The following is a 27,577-nucleotide window of genomic DNA, read 5'->3' on the forward strand; positions in this document are numbered from 1 at the left end:
TTCTCAGTGGTGGCAGATGACAGAACAAGGAGCAATAGGCTCAAGTTGCAGTGGGGGAGGTCTAGGTTGGATATTAGGAAACACTATTTCACTAGGATGGTGGTGAAGCATTAAAAAGGTTGTAGAGCAGTTTTTAAACTAGGTGATGGGGGAAAGCCGACTGCTGCAGAGAAGCGTGTGGATCGGACACAGACTTCTCTTAGGGGAGAGTCTGATGATAAAGAATCTCCAGGTTATAGTCAGGAGCAGAGGAATGAGAAATATAATGTAAGGGCCGGATCAGATGATGAACAGTCACATAAAAAAGAATCTGGCACATCAGAAAAAGGCAGGCTAATTTAACCACCATGTAAAAGAAGCAGTGAAAGATAAAAAGACTTCCTTTAAAAAGTGGAAGTCAAATCCTAGTGAGGCAAATAGAAGAAGTTCTTCTTCACGCAGCGCACAGTCAACTTGTGGAACTCCTTACCTGAGGAGGTTGTGAAGGCTAGGACTATAACAATGTTTAAAAGGGGACTGGATAAATTCATGGTGGCTAAGTCCATAAATGGCTATTAGCCAGGATGGGTAAGGAATGGTGTCCCTAGCCTCTGTTCGTCAGAGGATGGAGATGGATGGCAGGAGAGAGATCACTTGATCATTGCCTGTTAGGTTCACTCTCTCTGGGGCACCTGGCATTGGCCACTGTCGGTAGACAGATACTGGGCTAGATGGACCTTTGGTCTGACCCGGTATGGCCTTTCTTATGTTCTTATGTTCTTATGAAGCACTGGAATGGGTTACCTAGGGAGGTGGTGGAATCTCCATCCTTAAAGGTTTTCAAGGCCCGGCTTGACAAAACCCTGGCTGGGATGATTTAGTTGGGGTTGGTTCTGCTTTGAGCAGGGGGTTGGACTAGATGACCTCCTGAGGTCTCTTCCAACCCTGATATTCTGTGATTCTATAACCTGTCCATGATTTTTACTAAAAATACCCATGACTAAACTATATCATTACCTATTAATTTCTCTTGTGCCCCTCCCATCTTCACACACTGATCATAGAATCATAGAATCTCAGGGTTGGAAGGGACCTCAGGAGGTCATCTAGTCCAACCCCCTGCTCAAAGCAGGACCAAACCCAACTAAATCATCCCAGCCAGGGCTTTGTCAAGCCTGACCTTAAAAACCTCTAAGGAAGGAGATTCCACCACCTCCCTAGGGAACCCATTCCAGTGCTTCACCACCCTACTAGTGAAAAAGGTTTTCCTAATGTCCAACCTAAACCTCCCCCTCTGCAACTTGAGACCATTACTCCTTGTTCTGTCATCTTCTACCACTGAGAACAGTCTAGATCCATCCTCTAGATCAATTGCCTTTCTTTTAGTTATGTTCCAACATCTCCCTCCTGGTAGTCAGTCCTCCTACCTTCACCCCCAAATCCCTTTTCCCTTCAGAAAATAGCAGTTTGGTGAAGTCAGCCCTTCTGATATTAGTGGGGTAGGAGCCTGCTTCTCAGGCTATGACTGTGGATCGTGTTCCATAACTACTTTACATAGGCATTATAAACCTATACCTAAGGCCCCAGATCCTGAAATCACTTGAAGCCAGAACCTCCACTTCCATTTAAAAAAAAAGTAAAGTTTGAAAATATGACTCAAGTGAAACCAATGCAGTACTGTTTGTCTGAGACTGCAGAGACCCTCCAGCAGAAAGAAGACATGGCTGGCCCCACACCTACCACCAGAGGCAACCAGGCCCCTGCTGTGCTAAGAGGACCTTGTTGCTCTTCTGGCTCTAATGGTGGGGGGATGAAGGCAAGGGAAAATGGAAAACTTCTTAGCTTGCCCAGGGGGCCCTGGGAGGATTGGCCTTCCACTATGAGGAGCCCCTCTGAGGGGTGCTTCACTGTACCAGGGAAATGGGACTCAGCTGTGGGGCGGACTCAGCTTCTGGCTCTGATGAACGTGAGTGACCAATAAAGGAAAGAGACCAGAGGCACTGCACATCTCCTTGTGGCCTCTTTCTTTTTCAGTGTGCAGAATGAATGACTGAGCACTCAAATTTAACAAACATGATGAAGGAGATGGGGAAGAGAGGGATAAGGAAAGTGGAGAATAGTGGAGAGAAAGTGTTTAAACTCAGAAAAGAGCGACTGTGCAGCCAATGTGAAAGGAGGGATTGAGATAAACATTTTCTAGGCCAATATTGCAAGTAAGAGAAAGAGCAAGATGGATGTTTTTTCAAGTTATCAGGTATCATAAAGATGTGTCATCAAAAAGTGATGAGGAAAACTGTTCTTGACTGTGGGGAAAAAGAGTGACAGAGCATCATGCTGTGGAGCAACCTGCTGGCAGCTCAGGAATGGATAGGAATGATAAATGGGCAAAAGTTGAAACCTCAGATGCAGTGTGAGATCCTATTGTGGGTGGGTTGCATCCATTCCTGACAGAGACCTGAGCAGTCTGTTTCTGCCTTCCACTTTGGAAACACTTCTGTAGCTTGTCATGCTAATAAAGTCTCATTGGAATGAATGTAGGATCCTGAAGAGGCAGGAAGGAGAATGAATGAAAGGAGCAGATGTAATGAGGGAGAGGATAGAGGAAGAAGGGAATGTGTGAGGGTAGGAGAGGCTGTGCTATGAGGTTGGGCAGCCATTTGTTCAACACACGAGAAGAAAAAAAAAGAGGGGCCATGAGTTGCTATCTCTGCATGAGGGCCTTTGCTGACACCCCATGAAAAGTGGACTCAGTGGACGTGCTGAAGCCACCTCCATCATAGTTTGAGTGGGAAAGATGCATACATAGCATTTCCTGCCCAGATGAGATGGGGCTGAGGCCTCCTTCCCTCTGGACAGAACCCAGCTTGTATGATGATAGAGTGATGTTCTAGAAAGGAGGGAGACCACAGCCTGCACAAAGGGGAGCAACGGTAGACCACCCGCTAGCCCAGCAAGTTGCTCTTATATGTGTGACTATGAGAGAATGAACTGTCACAAGGGTGAAAAAAACCCAAACAACCCCAAGAATCTGTAGGTAGTGGACTACCCCAGAAAATTAGAACTAGGGTGTGGTTCAGCTGGCTCTAATCAATCACAAATCCTCTCAGAAGCTGCTGGGAGTGGAAGGGATCTGGGACTTACATAAATCAGCCCCACCTCATTCTGAGGTTGGGGGAACAATTCCAGAGAGGGGAGTTTTAAAGACAGCACCAGATCATTGTCTGAGGGTTTGGCTACACTTGCAGCTGTACAGCGCTGGGAGTTAAAGCTGTCTTCGTACAGCTGTGTAGGGAAAGCGATGCAGTGTGGCCACACTGACAGCTACCAGCGCTGCAGTGTGGCCACATTTGCAGCATTTGCAGCGGTGTTGGGAGTGATGCATTATGGGCCACTATCCCAGCGTTCAAGTGGCTGCAATGTGCTTTTCAAAAGAGGGGGGTGGGGTGGAGTGTGACAGGGAGCGTGGGGGAGACAGAAGAGAGAGTGGATTTTTGGAACTGACACTGTGTCAGCTCCCTGCCTTGCAAGTTCTAAGGACTTGAAGATACACAGCACCAACCTTCAATCATTTTAAAAGTTTCGACCCCTTCCCCCACCCCTCTCTCATTCACTAAATGCAAATAGCCTTCAGACCAGATAAGCAGCTGCTCCAAAACAGACCCCCCCCCACTCCGGGCTGCTTCTCTCCTCAAGCAAACACTAGGGGATCCCCCCTCCCTGCCTCTGCTCGAGCAAACAGTAGCTGTGTTTGTTTTTTAGATAAGCAGCTCCGGGATCCCCGAGTTCACAACAAAACAAAGAGAGGCATCACAACAAAACAAAGAGTGTTATCTTTACTTAAAAAGCATTATGGGAAGGTTCTAGAGGTCAGTTACAGTGTAGTAAGATTAATCACTGTTTACACTGGCACCCCAGCGCTGCAAGAGCAGCGCTATAGTCGTTATTCCCCAGGCCGAGGTGGAGTACAACCAGCGCTGTAGCAAGGGAGATACAGCGCTGTATGTGCCTTGCCAGTGTGGACGGGGAGTAAGTTACAGCACTGTAAAGCCACCACCAGCGCTGTAACTCTCAAGTGTAGCCAAGCCCTGAGGCGCAGTAACACCTTAGAAAAGAAGGTACTGAGTTTGGGCACAGGCTGGGCTCTGCCTCCCTATGAAGACTTTGGACTTTCTAGAGAATAAAAAGGCTTTGGGTACGCAAAGGGAAACTTACAAGGAAATAGGACTGAAAGTAAATGGGTGTAGATAAAATAAATACTGGTAAACCCTTTTTAAAGAATTCCTACATTCTCTGGCTTCCTCCCCCTTCTCCCCCCCAAGTCTGTAGGGTGACCAGACGTCCTGACTATTGGGACTGTCCCGATTTTGAGGAGTTTGTCCCGCGTCCTGACCAGAGTACGGTCGGGACGCCATTTGTCTCGATATTTTTTTTCCTGGTCTTCAGCAGCAGTTCGGCGGAGAGTCCTTCAGTTGTGGATGATCTTCGGTGGTATTTCAGCGGCAAGTGCTTCTGTCTTTGGCGGCAAGGTTTATTGCCCGCTGCTGAAATACCACCGAAGACTGTCCGCGACTGAAGGGCTCTCTGCCGAATTGCCGCCGAACTCCTGGATGGGTGAGTGTAAAAAAAAACAAAACAAAACAAAACAAAAAAAAACCTCCTCCCTGCAGCGGTCCCGATATTCCACCCTTAACATCTTGTCACCCTATAAGGTTGAAAGGTCACCCAGATGAGCGTGGCCCTGGCCATTACAACTCTAAGCAGGGATGGGATGATGGTGTGGAGGAGTAGGGTTGTGGCACAGAAGAGACCTCATGTGAGGGTGTCTAGGGCCCCAAATTGCTTTAATCAGGCTCTGCTGGTACCCACTTCTGCAGAGGGAGAGGGAGCTTTATAGGTTGTCCTTTATGCAGGTTGGGTGGAGATGTACAGAGCATTGATGACAGCAGATTGCGTCAGACACTATTTTCCTCAAGTTTATTGTTTTTATTTGTGTAGGGAGCTTTTGGCAGGACCCCGCTTTATCGTGCTGCTTTTGGTGGTCACATGGCTGCAGTGGAGACGCTTCTTCAATATGGAGCAGACCCCAGACTTTATGCTGATGATGGCAACACGCCTGAACAAGTAGGGGCAATTTGTTCTATTTCCCTTTGCCTTACAATAACATTGTTTCTTTTTGTTTTTTGGTCTCTTATATTGTCTCCTCTGCTCCCTGAGTGAGCCTCACAAACAAGAGTGGATATTGACTGACTATGCAGGGGGCGAGGTGGCACTGACTCTACCCAGAGTGCTATAAACTGTAGGAAGTAAGCCTGAAAACAGAGGTGAAAATATATCCTTTTTTCGCTAAACTTAGCTCTACTGATCTCAGGTGTTACTTGTAACAAGAGCAGGTAAAGCATTTTCAGCCAGGCATGTGACTTTGAGTTGAGTTGTGTCCATTTAGTTTCAGTTTAACTGCTGTTTCATTTCTTTGAGTGATTGTGCACACAGATTCCATTCTTGGTGCACATGTGCCCTGTGCACATGCAATCATATTCTTTTGAATAGCTGTGTCCCACAGGAATTCCCCTGCATCTTGGGAGCCCCTGCAACCACCGTATCCAAGGGTGTAAGGAGCAGGGCAGCCTGAACAGCCTTTCAGTTCCTCCTGACCATCTATGGCTTCAGGATGGAGCCCTGTGATCTCAGTGACCTCCAATCTGCAAGAGATAATTTAGCTATTGTTTTCTGATTCGCTATTTACAGTTTATTAGTTAGCATACCTGTCCTCTATTCCCTGTGGAAACAGTGTGTTGATAGGATTTCTGCCCCCCGCCCCCATGCCAGCCTCTGTACATGGTTAGACACACACACACACACACCCCATACATAAGATCAAAATGCCTAAAGGCAAAGCTCCAGGATTCAAGATCTCTTCTACCTGGGACTCAGCAAAGCTCATGATTGATGCTCAGTACCTTCTATGCTTAGGCAAAGACCATATGCCTGAGCACTACTTAATGACAGATTTTCAAAGTACACACTTTAATCCAGAGAGGGCAGACTAAAGTTACGTCTTCTGGAGGCTTTGATGCAAGCGTTGTCTGATTCAGGCAAGCTGGCCAAGAAACCTCCCCATTTGTTTCAGTCCATCATAGAATCATAGAATATCAGGGTTGGGAGAGACCGCAGGAGGTCATCTAGTCCAACCCCCTGGTCAAAACAGGACCAATCCCCAACTAAATCATCCCAGCCAGGGCTTTGTCAAGCCTGACCTTAAAAACCTCTAAGGAAGGAGATTCCACCATCTCCCTAGGTAACCCATTCCAGTGCTTCACCACCCTCCTAGTGAAATAGCGTTTCCTAATATCCAACCTAAACCTGCCCCACTGCAACTGGAGACCATTGCTCCTTGTTCTGTCATCTGCTACCACTGAGAACAGTCTAGATCCATCCTCTTTGTAACTCCCTTTCAGGTAGTTGAAAGCAGCTATCAAATCCCTCCTCATTCTTCTCTTCTGCAGACTAAACAATCCCAGTTCCCTCAGCCTCTCCTCATAAGTTATGTGTCCCAGCCCCCTGATCATTTCATTGCCCTCCGCTGGACTCTCTCCAGTTTGACACCATGCAAGTCACTGCATTTAGCCGTATGGAGTGGAAATCCATCAACCTCATGAAGAAACTTGCACAAATACAGACAGATATCATCTTCCTTTCCAAATGCAAATGGATGGACATCATACCAAATGGACTAAAGGTAAAAAATCCACTGCTATCTACATACTACACAGACCACAGTGAGAGATTATGCCATACTCTGTCAAAGAAACTGAGGAACCACCTGATCCGCATCCTATACAGCAAACAGGAAAACATCAAAAAAGAGCTCTCCAACCTGGAGACTCTCATTAATAACCAAACTTCCATACAAACGGACTTCACTAAAATAAGACAGGAGATCTACATTACTCACTTCACCTCTCTACAAAGGAAAAAGGACTGTAAGCTGTCTAAACTCCTACCTGCCACATGGGGCCACAACCGTGGTACCCCTAACCCACCCAGCAATATCATCAATCTATCCAACCACACACTCAGCCCAGAAGAAAAGTCTGTCCTCTCTCGAGGACTCTCTTTTTGCCCTGCCACCCCCACCAACATGATACAGTTCTGCGGCGATCTGGAAGCCTACTTTTGCCGTCTCCGACTCAAAGAATACTTTCAGGACAACACTGAACAGCGCACTGATACACAGTTACCCTCCCACCAACAGCACAAGAAGAAGAACTCCACATGGACTCCTCCTGAGGGTCGAAATGACAGTCTGGACCTATACATTGAATGCTTCCGCCGACGTGCACAGGCAGAAATTGTGAAAAAACAACATCGCTTGCCTCATAACCTAAGTTGTGCAGAACGCAATGCTATCCACAGCCTCAGAAACCATCCTCACATTATAATCAAAGAGGCTGATAAAGGAGGTGCTGTTGTCATCATGAATAGGTCTGACTACCAAAAGGAGGCCGCCAGACAACTCTCCAATACCAAATTCTACAGGCCACTTCCCTCAGATCCCACTGAGGAATACACTAAGAAACTGCACCATCTACTCAGGACACTCCCTACACTAACACCGGAACAAATCAACATACCCTTAGAGCCCCGACCAGGGTTATTCTATCTACTACCCAAGATCCACAAACCCGGAAATCCTGGACGCCCCATCATCTCGGGCATTGGCACTCTCACTGAAGGACTGTCTGGATATATGGACTCTTTACTCAGACCCAATGCCACCAGCACTCCCAGCTATCTCCGTGACACCACTGATTTCCTGAGGAAACTACAATGCATTGGTGACCTTCCAGAAAACACCATCCTAGCCACCATGGATGTAGAGGCTCTCTACACAAACATCCCACACACAGATGGAATACAAGCTGTCAAGAACAGTATCCCTGATGATGCCACAGCACAACTGGTTGCTGAGCTCTGTGCCTTTATCCTCACACACAACTATTTCAAATTTGATGACAATATATATCTCTAGATCAGTGGCACCGCTATGGGCACCCGCATGGCCCCACAATATGCCAATATTTTTATGGCCGACCTGGAACAACGCTTCCTCAGCTCTCGTCCACTCACGCCCCTTCTCTACCTATGCTACATTGATGACATCTTCATCATCTGGACCCATGGGAAGGAGACTCTGGAAAAATTCCACCACAATTTCAACAGCTTCCACCCCACCATCAACCTCAGCCTGGACCAATCTACACAGGAGGTCCACTTCCTAGACACCACGGTGCAAATAAGTGATGGTCACATTACCACCACCCTATACCGAAAACCTACCGACCGCTATGCCTACCTTCATGCCTCCAGCTTCCATCCCGGGCACACCACACGATCCATTGTCTACAGCCAAGCACTGAGGTACAAACACATCTGCTCTAACCCCTCAGACAGAGACCAACACCTACAAAATCTCCACCAAGCATTCTCAAAACTACAGTACCCACACGAAGAAATAAGGAAACAGATCAACAGAGCCAGATGTGTACCCAGAAGCCTCCTACTGCAAGACAAACCCAAGAAAGAAACCAACAGGACTCCACTGGCCATCACATACAGTCCCCAGCTAAAACCCCTCCAACACATCATCAGGGATCTACAACCCATCCTGGACAATGATCCCACACTTTCACAGACTTGGGTGGCAGGCCAGTCCTCGCCCACAGACAACCTGCCAACCTGAAGCATATTCTCACCAGTAACTGCACACCGTACCATAGTAACTCTAGCTCAGGAACCAATCCATGCAACAAACCTCGATGCCAACTCTGCCAACATATCTACACCAGCAACACCATCACAGGACCTAACCAGATCAGCCACACCATCACCGGTTCATTCACCTGCACGTCCACCAATGTAATATACGCCATCATATGCCAGCAATGCCCCTCTGCTATGTACATCAAACTGGACAGTCTCTATGGAAAAGGATAAATGGACACAAATCAGATATTAGGAATGGCAATATACAAAAACCTGTAGGAGAACACTTCAACCTCCCTGGCCACACAATAGCAGATCTTAAGGTGGCCATCCTGCAGCAAAAAAACTTCAGGACCAGACTTCAGAGAGAAACTGCTGAGCTTCAGTTCATCTGCAAATTTGACACCATCAGCTCAGGATTAAACAAAGACTGTGAATGGCTTGCCAACTACAAAAAGAGTTTCTCCTCCCTTGGTTTTCACTCCTCAACTGCTAGAAGAGGGCCTCATCCTCCCTGATTGATCTAACCTCGTTATCTCTAGCTCGCTTCTTGCTTGCATATATATACCTGCCCCTGGAGATTTCCACTACATGCATCCGACGAAGTGGGTATTCACCCATGAAAGCTCATGCTCCAAAACATCTGTTAGTTTATAAGGTGCCACAGGATTCTTTGCTGTCTCTCCAATTTGTCCACATCCTTTCTGTAATGGGGGGCCCAAAACTGGATGCAATATTCCAGGTGTGGCCTCACCAGTGCCGAATAGAGGGGAATAATCACTTCCCTCAATCTGCTGACAATATTCTTACTAATACTGCCCAAAATGCCATTGGCCTTCTTGGCAACAAGGGCACACTGTCGACTCATATCCAGCTTCTCATCCATTGTAACCCCTGTGCAGAGGTGAAAGTAAGCCGGTACGGTCCGGTACGGTGTACCGGCAAGAGTCAGTATGCCGTGCTGGCTTCCGCATCGGCTTCCGCGTCCGGGATTAAAAGGGCTCTGGGCTCTCCACAGTGGCAGGGAGCTCTGAGCCCTTTAAATCCCGCCTTCAGCTCTGGCAGCAGGGCTGGGGCTGGGATTTAAAAGGCTCGGAGCTCCCTTCAGCTGCGGGAGCCCCGAGCCCTTTAAATCCCAGCTGGAGCTGCGGTGGGGATTTAAAACACACGGAGCTCTGCGGCGGCTGGAGCCCCAGGCCCTTTAATTTGCCCGTAAGCCCCGGGGGCTCCAAGCCACCTCTGCAGCTGGGAGCCCCGGGTTGATTTAAAGGCCCTGGGGCTCCCAGCCACAGCTGGTGGCCCAGGGCCTTTAAATCTTGAGAGGCCCCGCCTCTTCTGGTTGAGGCCACGCCTTTTCTGGATGAGGACACGCCCCCTCAGGACTCCGGCAGTACTGGTAAGTCCTGTAAATTACTTTCACCCCTTCCCCTTTGGTCCTTTTCTGCAGAACTGCTGCCCAGCCATTCGGTCCCTAGTCTGTAGCAGTGAATGGGATTCTTCCATCCTAAGTGCAGGACTCTGCACTTGTCCTTGTTGAACCTCATCAGATTTCTTTTGGCCCAATCCTCTAATTTGTCTAGGTCCCTCTGTATCCTATCCCTACCCTCCAGTATATCTACCACTCCTCCCAGGTTAGTGTCATCTGCAAACTTGCTGAGGGTGCAGTCCACGCCATCCTCCAGATCATTAATGAAGATATTGAACAAAACCGGCCCCAGGACCGTCCCTTGGGGCACTCCACTTGAAACCGGCTGCCAACTAGACATGGAGCCGTTGATCACTACCCGTTGAGCCCGACGATCTAGCTTTCCATCCACCTTATAGTCCATTCATCCAGCCCAGACTTCTTTAACTTGCTGGCAAGAATACTGTGGGAGACTGTATCAAAAGCTTTGCTAAAGTCAAGGAATAACACATCCACTGCATTCCTCTCATCCACAGAGCCAGTTATCTCGTCATAGAAGGCAATTAGGTTAGTCAGGCATGATGTGCCCTTTGTGAATCCATGCTGACTGTTCCTGATCACTTTCCTCTCCTCTGAGTGCTTCAGAATTGATTCCTTGGGGACCTGCTCCATGATTTTTCCAGGGACTGAGGTGAGGCTGACTGGCCTGTAGTTCCCCGGATCCTCTTTCTTCCCTTTTTTAAAGATGGGCAGTACATTAGCCTTTTCCCAGTCATCCGGGACCTCCCCTGAACGCCATGAGTTTTCAAAGATAATGGCCAATGACTCTGCAGTCACATCCGCCACCTCCTTTAGCACCCTTGGATGCTTTAGCACCTAGTGAGGAGGGCTTTAAACTAGGTTCACCAGGGGAAGGAGACCAAAGCCCCGAGGTAAGTGGGGAAGTGGGATACCGGGAGGAAGCACAAGCAGGAGACTGCAAGAGGGGAGGACTCCTGTCTCAGACTGAGAAAGCGGGACAATCAGCGAGTTATCTTAAGTGCCTATACACAAATGCAAGAAGCCTGGGGAACAAGCAGGGAGAACTAGAAGTCCTGGCACAGTCAGGGAATTATGATGTAATTGGAATAACAGAGACTTGGTGGGATAACTCACATGATTGGAGTACTGTCATGGATGGATATAAACTGTTCAGGAAGGACAGGCAGGGCAGAAAAGGTGGGGGAGTTGCGTTGTATGTAAGAGAGCAGTATGACTGCTCAGAGCTCCGGTATGAAACTGCAGAAAAACCTGAGAGTCTCTGGATAAAATTTAGAAGTATGAACAACAAGGGTAATGTCGTGGTGGGAGTCTGCTACAGACCACCAGACCAGGGGGATGAGGTGGACGAGGCTTTCTTCCAGCAACTAACAGAAGTTGCTAGATCACAGGCCCTGGTTCTCATGGGTGACTTTAATCACCCTGATATCTGCTGGGAGAGCAATACAGCGGTGCACAGACAATCCAGGAAGTTTCTGGAAAGTATAGGGGACAATTTCCTGGTGCAAGTGCTGGAGGAACCAACTAGGGGAAAAGCTCTTCTTGACCTGCTGCTCACGAACAGGGAAGAAATAGTAGAGGAAGCAATAGTGGATGGGAACCTGGGAGGCAGTGACCATGAGATGGTCGAGTTCAGGATCCTGACACAAGGTAAAAAGGAAAGCAGTAGAACAGAGACCCTGGATTTCAGAAAAGCAGACTTTGACTCCCTCAGGGAACTGATGGGCAAGGTCCCCTGGGAGAATAACATGACGGGGAAAGGAGTCGAGGAAAGCTGGCTGTATTTTAAAGAAACCTTATTGAGGTTGCAGGAACAAACCATCCCGATGTGTAGTAAGAAAAGTAAATATGGCAGGCGACCAGCTTGGCTTAACAGTGAAATCCTTGCTCGTCTTAAACACAAAAAAACATCTTACAAGAAGTGGAAGATTGGACAAATAACCAGGGAGGAGTATAAAAGTATTGCTCAGGCATGCAGGTGTGAAATTAGGAAGGCCAAATTACACTTGGAGTTGCAGCTAGCCAAGATCATAGAATCTCAGGGTTGGAAGGGACCTCAGGAGGTCATCTAGTCCAACCCCCTGCTCAAAGCAGGACCAAACCCAACTAAATCATCCCAGCCAGGGCTTTGTCAAGCCAGGCCTTAAAAACCTCTAAGGATGGAGACAAGTATCAGAGGGGTAGCCGTGTTAGTCTGGATCTGTAAAAGCAGCAAAGAGCCCTGTGGCACCTTATAGACTAACAGATGTTTTGGAGCATGAGCTTTCGTGGGTGAATACCCACTTCATCGGATGGAGGATGGAGATTCCACCACCACCCTCGGTAACCCATTCCAGCACTTCACCACCCTCCCAGTGAAATATTTTTTCCTAATATCCAACCTAGACCCCCCCCACTGCAACTTGAGACCATTACTCCTTGTTCTGTCATCTGCCACCACTGATAACAGCCTAGCTCCATGCTCTATGCCCCTTGAGTGCTCCTTTAGCATCTCAATCCTCCAGTGGCTCTACTGTTTTTTTAGCAGGCTTCTTGCTTCTGATGTACTTAAAAAAATGTTGCTATTAATTTTTGAGTCTTTGGGTAGCTGTTCTTCAAATTCTTTTTTTTTTTTTTGGCCTTCCTAAATATATTTTTACACTTCATTTGCCAGAGTTTAGGCTCCTTTCTATTTTCTTCACTAGGATTTAACTTCCAGTTTTTCAAGGATGCTTTTTTGTCTCTCACTGTTTTTTTTTTACTTTGTTGTTTAGCCCTGGCTGCACTTTTTTGGTTCTTTTAATTTGGGGTATACCTTTAAGTTGAGCCTCTATTTTGGTGTATTTAAAAAGCTTCCATGCAGCTTGCAGGGATTTCACTTTTGGCACTGTACCTCTTAATTTCTGTTTAACTAACTTCCTTGTTTTTGTGTGGTCCCCCCTATGCCTTGGTTCAGGCCTCTAGGTCAGATTCAAAGCTTTGGTAGAGCAGTCCTCCAGGTGATACTCCTCTTACCTATCTCTTAGGAAGGATACTGCTTGCTAGTGATGAAAAGCGGAATATGTACATACAATCACTTGAAAAAGAAAGTAGTTATTTACCCTACAGCATCTGTAGTTCTTTAAGTGTATTGTCCACACAGATTCCATGATCTGCTTTCTGTCTTTGCTAACAGAAGTCCTGACCCTAGGGATCCTTACTGGCAAGGGAGCTAAGAGGTGGTTGAGGCCACGCTGCCACTTATAACCTTAGCTGTGAGGGGTTGCAACAGTGCCAAAGGTATAAGCATGGCCCCGACAGACACTGCTATTCAAAAGAATCCGATCTTACATGCATGGGACACATGAGCACCAAAATCGGAATCCCATGCGGAGAACACATCTCGAGCTACAGTTAAGGTAGGGTAAGTAACCATTCTTTATGTGAGCAAAGGATTGTTGATAGGCACTCATACATGGAAGTGATGCAGACTGTTTAACTACAAGGGTGAGATAAATCGTCCTATCAGGTTCATTCATGCAAAGAGTAAAATAGTGTCAACGGGACAGTCCCTGAAGTTAAGACTGATTATTTGGATTAAGGAAACTACACAGGGTTAGCAGTCCTATGATGTCAGTGGTGCAGATTGCCCTTTCTTTGGTCCCACTTCTCTTAGATGAAGGGTTATGTTCCCAGCCCTAGTACCCATTGTTGGTGCCGCTGAGATTGGAGTTTGGAGGGTAGTTCGCAACCATTAATTTATGTATTTACAGTCACAATGGTGTTTGTGTTTGTTTCCAATAAGATTGCTTCTTTGGACAGCTTGGTTGCCATTCTGCACTCCTGGGACATCAGCCTGACCGAGCTGATGCTACAGAAGATGGAGGCAGAACAGCAAAGAAGAGTTTTGCAGGAAAAGAAGCAGAAAGAAGCTGAGACTCACCGGTGAGACCTGCATCCCAGCCCTAGCCAGGAAAGGGAAGATAGTTAGATATAGCAGTCACAAACACTGTCACACTGAAAGGGATTTTTACCTTTTGAATGGGTTACAGTTTGAGAACTTGAACTTTATGAGCAGAGCCGGCTCCAGGGTTTTTGCCACCCCAAAAGCAAAAAGAAAAAAAAAGCCGTGATCATGATCAGCTCTACCGCCACTGCTTCAATCTTCAGTGGCAATTCGGCAGCTGGTCCTTTGCTCCGAGAGAGACTGAGGGACCCGCTGCCGAATTGCCACCAAAGAGCCGGACGTGCCGCCTCTCTCCGTTGGCCACCCCAAGCACCTGCTTGCTGGGCTGGTGCCTGGAGCCAGCCTTGTTTATGAGACAAAAGGCAAAAGAAGCTAAGAAAGAGGCAGAATAGTAAGATAAACAGGGATAAAAGAAGGAATCTCAAGTTTATGTCCCAGGTGTTGCCCAAGAGTTTGTCCCATTGCAGGGGGTGATGTCATTTGGTTCCTTTTCCTCACCTTGTCTGATCAGGACATCTTTTAGAGTCAGGGAAGGTGGGGGTGTCCAGAAACTGCAGTGCTGCCATGCCCCTCCCCACTGAGAGGGACTCAGAGACTGAACTGTGTTATTCTTTCCCATAGAATGAGCGAGGAGGTGGAGCAGCTGGCTAAAGCACAGGAGAGATGTAACAAGGAGGTCAGGCCTGCTCTTTTTATAAACTATTAAACAGCCCCTGGGGTATCATTGTTCCCCCATTTCCAGCCCTTCCCTGTAGTGGCCATACTTCTTCTCATTCTTCAGTTCCCAACTTTCCTGCTCAGCTGATCCCTGGAGGGATTGAGTTGGAATTGGTATGCGTTTAGTTGCTGATCTCTGGACTTACAGTTATCAGCCCTTCTAGTCTTACAGAGAGGGGCAGCACTTGCTAATTGGTGTCATTTGTGCAAGACTGGTTTGTACCTGCATAGAGAAAACGCAATTCCATCTGCTCTCTCTCCAAGAGAGAGTTGATGGGATATGTTCTGTACTCCTCATAGTGCATGCCTGGGACAGATGTTCATGCTGCTCAGTTGCAGTTGCATAGAGACTGCCAGCCAGCCTGCCCTAGCTGCTGGTCAGTCCCCTTTGACCTTTTTATACAGTCAGCCAACTGGTCCCAACATCTGATCCAGACCAGGGGTTTACTGTCCTCCTGAGAACAGTAGGGTAGAATTTATCCCCTCTGTGTGACAGGAAAGTTGCAGCCCCATCTAGAGCATAGGGACATGGAATTTAAGTCTTACTGGTGTGACAAAGGATTCTGCTTTCCTCCCCACCTAAGACAAAGTTGTGTTGGGGGCCACCTTCATCTTTCCCATCTGTTTCCTCCTCCTTCCTCCCATGCAGCTGCAGCAGGCCTACTGTGAACTGAACAGGAGAATCACGGAGCATGACAAGTGTCAGAGAAAGCAGATGGTCAATGCAGAGCTGACCCTGCAGGTGAGGCTCCCAGGCCCTTCTGCCCCTTTCGGCCTGAGGGGAACGGACTCCACAGAGGTTCTAAGCTGCCTTTGCTCCATTGGACCTGAGGGGCAGTTTGGGGCTTTCTGCCACATACTTTCAGAATATTTGGGGTAGGAGGTCTGTACAGTGTGCACCCAACATTGTGTCTCATTGGAAGGTGGGGCTCATAGATTATTAGGCCAGAAGGGACCGTTACGATCATCTAGTCTGACCTGCTTAACACAGGCCATAGGAGTTTCCTGAATGAATTCCTATCTATGCTAGAGCATATCTTTTAGAAAATATCCAAACTTTGTTAGAACGTCCAGTGATGGAGATATCACAGTTCCAGGGTTAGCGGCACCTCTGGCTTGGTCTGCTCAAAGGCACCGCTTTAAGTCTCAGGCCTCCAGCCACCACCTCTCTATGGGCAGGGACCCATGTCCCTCTCCCTCCAGACTAGGTATTTAGGCTTGCAGTCCTCCTTCCAATTCGCTGTGCTTATCCCAGCAGGTCTGCAGTTCTGCTCTCTCCCAGTGGCTATGATGGTTGTTTCACAAAGCACAATATATTTAGGACAAAAGCATTACAGAGTATATATAATTTAAAAAATTGTCTACATGCATGCTAAACTTACCAGGTGACACCCATCATCCACATGGAGACCCTGGTAGGTTTCCAGTTCTTCAAACCCAACAGCAGGGTTTTTCCCTCTCACTTAGTCTTCTGTTAATTTGAGGATCAAATGAGGGTCACTCAATCAGTTCAGGCTGAGCCTTTGTACCAAAAACCCTTTCTTTGTCATCTGGATCCTTGAACATGGTCTGAATCAGTATGTGAAATGCCGCCCCCCCCCCCCGCCAAGTTGGTAATTATCTGAAGTTGTTTACCTGTCCTGGGATTTGCAGGATTCTCTCTCTCTCTCTCTCTCTCTCTCTCTCTCTCTCTCTCTCACACACACACACACACACACACACACACACACACACACACACACACACACACACACACACACACACACACACACACACACACACACACACACACTAGTTACTGGAGTTAGCTCTATAATCCTTCCCCATGGAGCTAGATTACAATCCTTATCTGAAAATGATACATAACATTTATAGATACAAAAGCTTTGGGATATTTACTGTACCCCTTGTCAAGCTGTCCTGCAGTGGCTCAAGAGCATGAGTACCAACCTCAGGGCAGACTGTTAAAAAAACAGGCACAAACCCCAAACTGGTTGAGAGTTCTATAGTTAGATTTCACCAGCCAGTTATCAAGTGTATACTCCCTAGGCACTATAACATTCTTAACATGGAGTCACAGACAGTCTCCTGGGGTGCTCCCTGTCTCACCACCCAGGGAAGCTTGCCATTGTGATAGATGGCCCTTACACCACGAATAACAGCAATATTCAGGTTATGCCCAGTCCTGAACTGCATGTTAGAGCTCACACCAAAGACAACGCTTGCAGCCAATCCTGTACTAAACTACCTAAAGATTTACTAAATAGGAAAAGGAAACAAGAGTTTTTTACAAGGTTGAAGCAGATAATGACTTACCATCTTAACTTTCAAAAAGTAATAGAAGCTTCTATAATAAGCAAGGTCCGTATGATCTTTAGGGCTAACCCAGGATAAGCACTGGGGATCTTTTGTTTATTCTAGTAATCCTTGTTCCCCCAGATTCAAAGCAATATAAAGATACAGTTCCTGCTTGTTCGGGGGTTTTATTCACTGCCTCACTTCTGCTTTGAGCTGCCAACTCAGCTGATGGGAGCAATTCACTTGCAAGACTCATCTTCTCAGAGGTGGGAAGAGTAAACAACAAAGTCTTTCTTTTGTCCTCTTTAATCTTCCAGGCTGGTCTGTGGGGTGTCAGTGGGCCTTCCTTATTGGGCAGGCCATAACACCTTTTGTTGGAGACCAGCATTTCACACTAATTAATGTCTCTCTCCTGTCTGGTAATTTACAAAGGCTTACAATGCAATGCAAATATTACCTTACAATATGGGATACAGATGGTTTAAGTGAGATTAATGCATACAGCAGCTCACAAGCATTCAATAAACTCTGAACACATTCTTATAATTGTAATATCTGTTTTAACAATACTAACACACAAGTGAGCCAGACTGATTTTTAGCTCTATGTTTGTCAGTATTCAACTGAGGCATGGATATCTTGGCCTGAGCTGGCACCAGATCTGCCAGTGTCACATCCATAGCACCTGTTATAATCTTTTGAAGGTTCTACATGTCCAAGATCACATATCCGACACTGGAGAATTCACCACAATGCTTGGTAAATTATTCCAATGCTTAATTACCCTCATTGTTAAAAATTTGAGCCTTGTTTCTAGTCTGAATTTGTCCAATTTAATCTTGAAATCATCAGATCTTTGTTTTCTAGATAGAAGAACCCTTAGAATCATAGAAGATTAGGGTTGGAAGAGACCTCAGGAGGTCATCTAGTCCAACCCCCTGCTCAAAGCAGGACCAACTGCAACTAAATCATCCCAGCCAGGGCTTTGTCAAGCCGGGCCTTAAAAACCTCTAAGGATAGAGATTCCATCACCTCCCTAGTTAACCCATTCCAGTGCTTCACCACTCTCCTAGTGAAATAGTTTTTCCTAGTATCCAACCTAGACCTCCTCCATTGCAACTTGAGACCATTGCTCCTTGTTCTGTCATCTGCCACCACTGATAACAGTCTAGCTCCATCCTCTACGTAAACCCCCTTCAGGTAGTTGAAGGCTGCTATCAAATCTGTCCTCACTCTTTTTCTCTTCTGCAGACTAATTAAGCCCGATTCCCTCAGCCTTTCCTCATAAGTCATGTGCCCCAGCCCCCTAATCATTTTCGTTGCCCTCTGCTGGACTCTCTCCAATTTGTCCACATCCTTTCTGTAGTGGGGCCCGCAAAACTGGATGCAGTACTCAAGATGTGGCCTCACCAGTGCCGAATAGAGGGGAATAATCACTTCCCTCGATCTGCTGGCAATGCTCCTACTAATGCAGCCCAATATGCCGTTAGCCTTCTTGGCAACAAGGACACACTGTTGACTCATATCCAGCTTCTTGTCCACTGTAATCCCCAGGTCCTTTTCTGCAGAACTGCTGCTTAGCCAGTCAGTCCCCAGCCTGTAGCAGTGCATGGAATTCTTCCGTCCTAAGTGCAGGACTATGTACTTGTCCTTGTTGAACCTCATCAGATTTCTTTTGGCCCAATCCTCCAATTTGTCTAGGTCCCTCTGTATCCTATCCCTACCCTCCAGCGTATCTACCTCTCTCCCCCCAGCTTAGTGTCATCTGCAAACTTGCTGAGGGTACAATCCATCCCATCATGCAAATCATTAATGAAGATGTTGAACAAAACCGGCCCCAAGACAGACCCCATGGCACTCCATTTGATACCAGCTGCCAACTAGACATCAAGCCGTTGATCCCACCTTATTAGTCCATTTATCCAATCTGTACTTTTTTAACTTGCTGGCAAGAATACTGTGGGAGACCATATCAAAAGCTTTGCTAAAGTCAAGGTATATCACATCCACCACTTTTCCCATATCCACAGAGCCAGTTATCTCATTATAGACGGCAATCAGGTTGGTCAGGCATGACTTGTCCTTGGTGAATCCATGTTGACTGTTCCTGATCACCTTCCTCTCCTCCAAGTGCTTAAAAATGAATTCCTTGAGGGCCTGCTTCATGATTTTTCCAGGGACTGAGGTGAAGCTGACCGGTCTGTAGTTCCCCAGATTCTCCTTCTTCACTTTATAAAAGATGGGCACTATATTTGCCTTTTGCCAATCATCTGGGACCTCCCCAATCACCACGAGTTTTCAAAGATAATGGACTTGTGTATGTCCAGCTTTTCTATGTATGTCCACTGAGGGCTGCTCACCTCCTCCCCATATTGTGCTGCCCAGTGCAGCAGTCTGGGAGCTGACCTTGTCTGTGAAGACTGAGGGAAAAAAAGCATTGAGTATGTCAACTTTTTCCACATCATCTGGCACTAAGTTGCCTCCCCCGTTCAGTAAGGGTCCCACACTTTCCCTGACCTTCTTGTTGCTAACATACCTGTAGAAACCCTTCTTGTTACCCTTCACATCTCATCCTAGCTGCAACTCCAATTGTGCTTTGGCCTTCCTGATTACACCCCTGCATGCTCGAGCAATATTTTTATACTCCTCCCTACTCATCTGTCCAAATTTCCACTTCTTGTAAGCTTCCTTTTTGTGATTAAGCTCACCAAAGATTTCACTGTTAAGCCAAGCTGATCGCCTGCCATATTTGCTATTCTTTCTACACATTGGGATGTTTTGTTCCTGCACTCTTAATAAGGCTTCTTTGAAATACAGCCAGCTCTCCTTGACTCTTTTCTCCCTCATATTAGTCTCCCAGGGGATCGTGCCCATCAGTTCCCTGAGGGAGTCAAAGTCTGCTTTTCTGACGTCCAGGGTCCATATTCTGCTGCTCCCCTTTCTTCCTTTTGTCAGGATCCTGAACTCAACCATCTCATGGTCACTTCTGCCCAGGTTGCCACCCACTTCTACTGCCCCTACCAATTCTTCCCTGTTTGTGAGCAGCAGGTCAAGAGGAGCATGGCCCCTAATTGGTTAAGAACATAAGAACATAAGAACGGCCATACCGGGTCAGACCAAAGGTCCATCTAGCCCAGTATCTGTCTACCAACAGTGGCCAATGCCAGGTGCCCCAGAGGGAGTGAACCTAACAGGCAATGATCAAGTGATCTCTCTCCTGCCTCTTACTACCCAAGATCCACAAACCCGGAAATCCTGGACGCCCCATCATCTCGGGCATTGGAACTCTCACTGAAGGACTGTCTGGATATGTAGACTCTCTACTCAGACCCTATGCTACCAGCACTCCCAGCTATCTCCGTGACACCACTGATTTCCTGAGGAAACTACAATGCATTGGTGACCTTCCAGACAACACCATCCTGGCCACCATGGATGTAGAGGCTCTCTACACAAACATCCCACACACTGATGGAATACAAGCTGTCAGGAACAGTATCCCTGATGATGCCACAGCACACCTGGTTGCTGAGCTCTGTGGCTTTATCCTCACACACAACTATTTCAAATTTGCTGACAATATATATCTCCAGATCAGTGGCACCGCTATGGGCACCCGTATGGCCCCACAATATGCCAATATTTTTATGGCCGACCTGGAACAACGCTTCCTCAGCTCCCGTCCACTCACGCCCCTTCTCTACCTACGCTACATCGATGACATCTTCATCATCTGGACCCATGGGAAGGAGAATCTGGAAAAATTCCACCACGATTTCAACAGCTTCCACCCCACCATCAACCTCAGCCTGGACCAATCTACACGGGAGGTCCACTTCCTAGACACCACGGTGCAAATAAGTGATGGTCACATCAACACCACCCTATACTGAAAACCTACCGACCGCTATGCCTACCTTCATGCCTCCAGCTTCCATCCCGGACACACCACAAGATCCATTGTCTACAGCCAAGCACTGAGGTACAACCGTATCTGCTCTAACCCCGCAGACAGAGACCAACATCTAGAAAATCTCCACCAAACATTCTCAAGACTACAGTACCCACACGAGGAAATAAGGAAACAGATCAACAGAGCCAGACGTGTACCCAGAAGCCTCCTACTGGAAGACAAACCCAAGAAAGAAACCAACAGGACTCCACTGGCCATCACATACAGTCCCCAGCTAAAACCCCTACAACGCATCATCAGGGATCTACAACCCATCCTGGACAATGATCCCACACTTTCACAGGCCTTGGGTGGCAGACCAGTCCTCGCCCACAGACAACCTGCCAACCTGAAGCATATTCTCACCAGCAACTGCACACTGCACCATAGTAACTCTAGCTCAGGAACCAATCCATGCAACAAACCTCGATGCCAACTCTGCCCACATATCTACACCAGCAACACCATCACAGGACCAAACCAGATCAACCACAACATCACCGGTTCATTCACCTGCACTTCCACCAATGTAATATATGCCATCATATGCCAGCAATGCCCCTCTGCTATGTACATTGGCCAAACTGGACAGTCTCTAAGGAAAAGGATAAATGGACACAAATCAGACATTAGGAATGGCAATATACAAAAACCTGTAGGAGAACACTTCAACCTCCCTGGCCACACAATAGCAGATCTTAAGGTGGCCATCCTACAGCAAAAAAACTTTAGGACCAGACTTCAAAGAGAAACTGCTGAGCTCCAGTTCATCTGCAAATTTGACACCATCAGCTCAGGACTAAACAAAGACTGTGAATGGCTTGCCAATTACAGAACCAGTTTCTCCTCCCTTGGTTTTCACACTTCAACTGCTAGAACAGGGCCTCATCCTCCCTGATTGATCTAACCTCATTATCTCTAGCTTGCTTCTTGCTTGCTTATATATACCTGCCCCAGGAAATTTCCACCACTTGCATCTGAAGAAGTGGGTATTCACCCACGAAAGCTCATGCTGCAAAACGTCTGTTAGTCTATAAGGTGCCACAGGATTCTTTGCTGCTTTTACAGAACCAGACTAACACGGCTACCCCTCTGATACTCTCTCCTGCCATCCATCTCCATCCTCTGATGAACAGAGGCTAGGGACACCATTCTTACCCATCCTAGCTAATAGCCATTTATGGACTTAGCCACCATGAATTTATCCAGTCCCCTTTTAAACATTGTTATAGTCCTAGCCTTCACAACCTCCTCAGGTAAGGAGTTCCACAAGTTGACTGTGCGCTGCGTGAAGAAGAACTTCCTTTTATTTGTTTTAAACCTGCTGCCTATTAATTTCATTTGGTGACCCGTAGTTCTTGTATTATGGGAATAAGTAAATAACTTTTCCTTATCCACTTTCTCAACATCACTCATGATTTTATATACCTCTATCATATCCCCCCTTAGTCTCCTCTTTTCCAAGCTGAAGAGTCCTAGCCTCTTTAATCTTTCCTCGTATGGGACCCTCTCTAAAACCCTAATCATTTTAGTTGCCCTTTTCTGAACCTTTTCTAGTGCTAGAATATCTTTTTTGAGATGAGGAGACCACATCTGTACACAGTATTCGAGATGTGGGCGTACCATGGATTTATATAAGGGCAATACTATATTCTCAGTCTTATTCTCTATCCCCTTTTTAATGATTCCTAACATCCTGTTTGCTTTTTTGACCGCCTCTGCACACTGCGTGGACATCTTCAGAGAACTATCCACGATGACGCCAAGATCTTTTTCCTGACTCGTTGTAGCTAAATTAGCCCCCATCATATTGTATGTATAGTTGGGGTTATTTTTTCCAATGTGCATTACTTTACATTTATCCACATTAAATTTCATTTGCCATTTTGTTGCCCAATCACTTAGTTTTGTGAGATCTTTTTGAAGTTCTTCACAATCTGCTTTGGTCTTAACTATCTTGAGTAGTTTAGTACCATCTGCAAACTTTGCCACCTCACTGTTTACCCCTTTCTCCAGATCATTTATGAATAAATTGAATAGGATTGGTCCTCGGACTGACCCTTGGGGAACACCACTAATTACCCCTCTCCATTCTGAGAATTTACCATTAATTCCTACCCTTTGTTCCCTGTCCTTTAACCAGTTCTCAATCCATAGAATCATAGAATCATAGAATTCAAGATCAGAAGGGACCATTATGATCATCTAGTCTGACCTCCTGCAAGATGCAGGCCACATAAGCCGATCCACCCACTCCTGAACTAATTCTCTCCCTTGACTCTGCTGTTGAATGCTCCAAATCGTGATTTAGAGACTTCAAGTAGCAGATAATCCACCAGCAAGCGACCCCTGCCCCATGCTTTGGAGGAAGGCGAAAAACCTCCAGGGCCTCTGCCAATCTACCCTGGAGGAAAATTCCTTCCCGACGCCAAATATGGCGATCAGCTGAACCCCGAGCATGCGGGCAAGACTCTCCAGCCAGACCCTCTGGAAAGGGCTAACAATATCCCAAGGTTGACCCTTTGTACTAATTACCAGTGTGGCACGTTATTGACCTATTGACTAAACCCGTTATCCTATCATACCATCCCCTCCATAAACTTATCCAGCTTAATCTTAAAGTCATGGAGGTCCTTCGCCACCACTGTTTCCCTCGGTAGGCTGTTCCAGAATTGCACTCCTCTGATGGTTAGAAACCTTTGTCTAATTTCAAGCCTAAATTTCCTAACTGACAATTTATATCCGTTTGTCCTCGTGTCCACATTAGCACTGAGCTGAAATAATTCCTCTCCTTCCCTGGTATTTATCCCTCTGATATATTTAAAGAGTGCAATCATATCTCCTCTTGTCCTTTTGGTTAAGGAAAACAAACCGAGCTCCTCAAGTCTCCTTTCATACAACAGTCCTTCCATTCCTCGGATCATTCTAGTGGCCCTTCTTTGTACTCGTTCCAGTTTGAATTCATCCTTCTTAAACATGGGAGACCAAAACTGCACACAATACTCCAAATGAGGTCTTACCAACGCCTTATATAATGGGACTAGCACCTCCTTATCTCTACTAGAAATACCTCGCCTAATGCATCCCAAGACCGCATTAGCTTTTTTAACGGCCACATCACATTGCTTACTCATAGTCATCCTACGATCAACCAGGACTCCTAGGTCCTTCTCCTCCCCCGTTACTTCCAACTGGTGCGTCCCCAGCTTATAACTAAAATTCTTATTAGTCATCCCTAAATGCATAACCTTACACTTCTCATTATTGAATTTCATCTTGTTACTAATACTCCAGTTTACAAGGTCATCCAAATCTCCCTGGAGGATATCCCGATCCTTTTCCGAATTGGCAATACCTCCCAACTTGGTGTCATCCGCAAACTTTATCAGCCCACTCCTACTTTTGGTTCCGAGGTCAGCGATAAATAGATTAAATAAAATCAGACCCAAAACCGAACCTTGAGGAACTCCACTGGTAACCCCCCTCCAACCCGACAGATCACCCTTCAATACGACCCTCTGCAGTCTCCCCTTTAACCAGCTCCTTATCCACCTCTGGATTTTCATTTCGATCCCCATCTTTTCCAATTTAACCAGTAATTCCTCATGCGGTACCGTATCAAACGCCTTACTGAAATCAAGATATATTAGGTCCACCGCATTTCCCTTGTCTAAAAAATCTGTTACTTTCTCAAAGAAGGAGATCAGGTTGGTTTGACAGATCTACCTTTCGTAAAACCATGCTGTAATTTGTCCCAGTTGCCATCGGCCTCAAGGTCCGTAACCACTCTCTTCTTTATAATTTTTTCCATGACTTTTCATACTACAGATGTTAAACTAACAGGCCTGTAGTTACCCGGGTCACCTTTTTTCCCCTTCTTGAATATAGGAACTATATTAGCTAATCTCCAGTCGAACGGTACAATCCCCGAGTTTAGAGATTTATTAAAAATCATCGCTAACGGGCTTGCAATTTCACTCGCCAATTCCCTTAATATTCTAGGATGAAGATTATCCGGGCCCCCCGATTTACTTCCGTTAAGCTGTTCAAGTTTGGCTTCTACCTCAGATACCGTAATGTCTACCCCCATATCTTCATTCCCATCAGTCCCTCTACCACTATTCCTTAGCCCTTCATTATCCTCATTAAAGACCGAGGCAAAATATTCGTTTAGATATTGTGCCGTGCCAAGATTATCCCTAATCTCCACTCCGTCTAAAGTTTTAAGCGGTCCCACTTCTTCCTTCTTGGTTTTCTTCCTATTTATATGGCTAAAAAACCTTTTGCTATTGGTTTTAATCCCCTTCGCTAGGTCCATCTCCACCCGGCTCTTTGCCTTTCTCACTGCTTCCCTACACCCTCTGACCTCAATAAGGTAGGTTTCTTTGCTGATCCCTCCCATTTTCCAGTCCTTGTACGCTTTCTGTTTTTTCTTAATCACCCCTCTGAGATGCTTGCTCATCCAGCTCGGTCTAAAACTGCTACCTACGAACCGTTTTCCCTTTCTCAGGATACAGGCCTCTGACAGCTCCTGCAACTTCAACCTGAAGTAACCCCAGGCGTCTTCCGCCTTTAGATCCCTAAATATGTTAGTCCAGTCCACTTCCCTAACTAGTCGCCATGAAAGGACCTTCCCTTTTATCCCATGACAGATTAATTTACGTAAAAGCCTTTGGTGAGGGACCTTGTCAAAGGCTTTCTGGAAATCTAAGTACACTATGTCCACCGGATCCCCCTTGTCCACATGTTTGTTGACCCCTTCAAAGAACTCTAATAGATTAGTAAGACACGATTTCCCTTTACAGAAACTATGTTGACTATTGCTCAACAGTTTATGTTTTTCTATGTGTCTGACAATTTTATTCTTAACTATTGTTTCGACTAATTTGCCCGGTACCGACGTTAGACTTACCGGTCTGTAATTGCCGGGATCACCTCTAGAGCCCTTTTTAAATATTGGCATTACATTAGCTAACTTCCTGTCATTGGGTACCGATGCCGATTTAAAGGACAGGTTACAAACCTTAGTTAATAGTTCCGCAACTTCACATTTGAGTTCTTTCAGAACTCTTGGGTGAATGCCATCTGGTCCCGGTGACTTGTTAATGTTGAGTTTATCAATTAATTCCAAAACCTCCTCTAGTGACACTTCAATCTGTGACAGTTCTTCAGATTTGTCACCTACAAAAGCCAGCTCAGGTTTGGGAATCTCCCTAACATCCTCAGCCATGAAGACTGAAGCAAAGAATCAATTTAGTTTCTCCACAATGACTTTATCGTCTTTAAGCGCTCCTTTTGTATTTCGATCGTCAAGGGGCCCCACTGGTTGTTTAGCAGGCTTCCTGCTTCTGATGTACTTAAAAAATGTTTTGTTATTACCTTTGGAGTTTTTGGCTAGCCGTTCTTCAAACTCCTCTTTGGCTTTTCTTATTACACTCTTGCACTTAAGTTGCAGTGTTTGTGCTCCTTTCTATTTGCCTCACTAGGATTTGACTTCCACTTTTTAAAGGAAGTCTTTTTATCTCTCACTGCTTCTTTTACATGGTTGTTAAGCCACGGTGGCTCTTTTTTAGTTCTTTTACTGTTTTTCTTAATTTGGGCTATACATTGAAGTTGGGCCTCTATTATGGTGTCTTTAAAATGGGCCCACGCAACTTGCAGGGATTTCACTTTAGTCACTGTACCTTTTAACTTTGGTCTAACTAACCCCCTCATTTTTGTATAGTTCCCCCTTTTGAAATTAAATGCCACAGTGTTGGGCTGTTGAGGTGTTCTTCCCACCACAGGGATGTTGAATGCTATTGTATTATGGTCACTATTTCCAAGCGGTCCTGCTATAGTTACCTCTTGGACCAGCTCCTGCGCTCCACTCAGGATTAAATCTAGAGTAGCCTCTCCCCTTGTGGGTTCCCATACCAGCTGCTCCATGAAGCAGTCATTTAAAGTATCGAGAAATTTTATCTCTGCATTTCATCCTGAAGTGAAATGTTCCCAGTCAATATGGGGATAATTGAAATCCCCCACTATTATTGGGTTCTTAATTTTGATAGCCTCTCTAATTTCCCTTAGCATTTCATCATCACTATTACTGTCCTGGTCAGGTGGTCGATAATAGATCCCTAATGTTATATTTTTACTAGAGCATGAAATTTCTATCCATAGAGATTCTATGGAACATGTGGATTTGCTTAAGATTTTTACTTCATTTGAATCTACACTTTCTTTCACATATAGTGCCACTCCTCCCCCTGCACGACCTGTTCTGTCCTTCCGATATATTTTGTACCCCGGAAGGATTGTGTCCTATTGATTGCTCTCAGTCCACCAGGTTTCTGTGATGCCTATTATATCAATATCCTCCTTTATCACAAGGCACTCTAGTTCACCCATCTTATTATTTAGACTTCTGGCATTTGTGTACAAGCACTTTAAAAACTTGTCCCTGTTTATTAGCCTGCCTTTTTCTGATGTGCCAGATTCTTTTTTATGTGACTGTTTA

General features: G+C 46.1%; 1 protein-coding gene across 6 annotated transcripts in view; it reads left to right on the forward strand.

Moving 5' to 3' along the window:
* The window catches only part of IQANK1 (IQ motif and ankyrin repeat containing 1), a 231,893-nt gene that overhangs the window by 98,275 nt on the left and 106,041 nt on the right, over positions 1-27,577 (forward strand). For all 6 annotated transcript variants that reach the window (XM_045003404.1, XM_045003405.1, XM_045003407.1 and 3 more), the window contains exons 7-10: positions 4,975-5,100; positions 13,950-14,089; positions 14,733-14,787; positions 15,478-15,570. In XM_045003404.1, the coding sequence (XP_044859339.1) occupies positions 4,975-5,100; positions 13,950-14,089; positions 14,733-14,787; positions 15,478-15,570 (414 nt within the window). The remainder of the gene's footprint in view (positions 1-4,974; positions 5,101-13,949; positions 14,090-14,732; positions 14,788-15,477; positions 15,571-27,577) is intronic.

Source organism: Mauremys mutica, chromosome 2 (assembly GCF_020497125.1).
Source record: "Mauremys mutica isolate MM-2020 ecotype Southern chromosome 2, ASM2049712v1, whole genome shotgun sequence".
NCBI classification, from domain to species: domain Eukaryota; kingdom Metazoa; phylum Chordata; order Testudines; family Geoemydidae; genus Mauremys; species Mauremys mutica.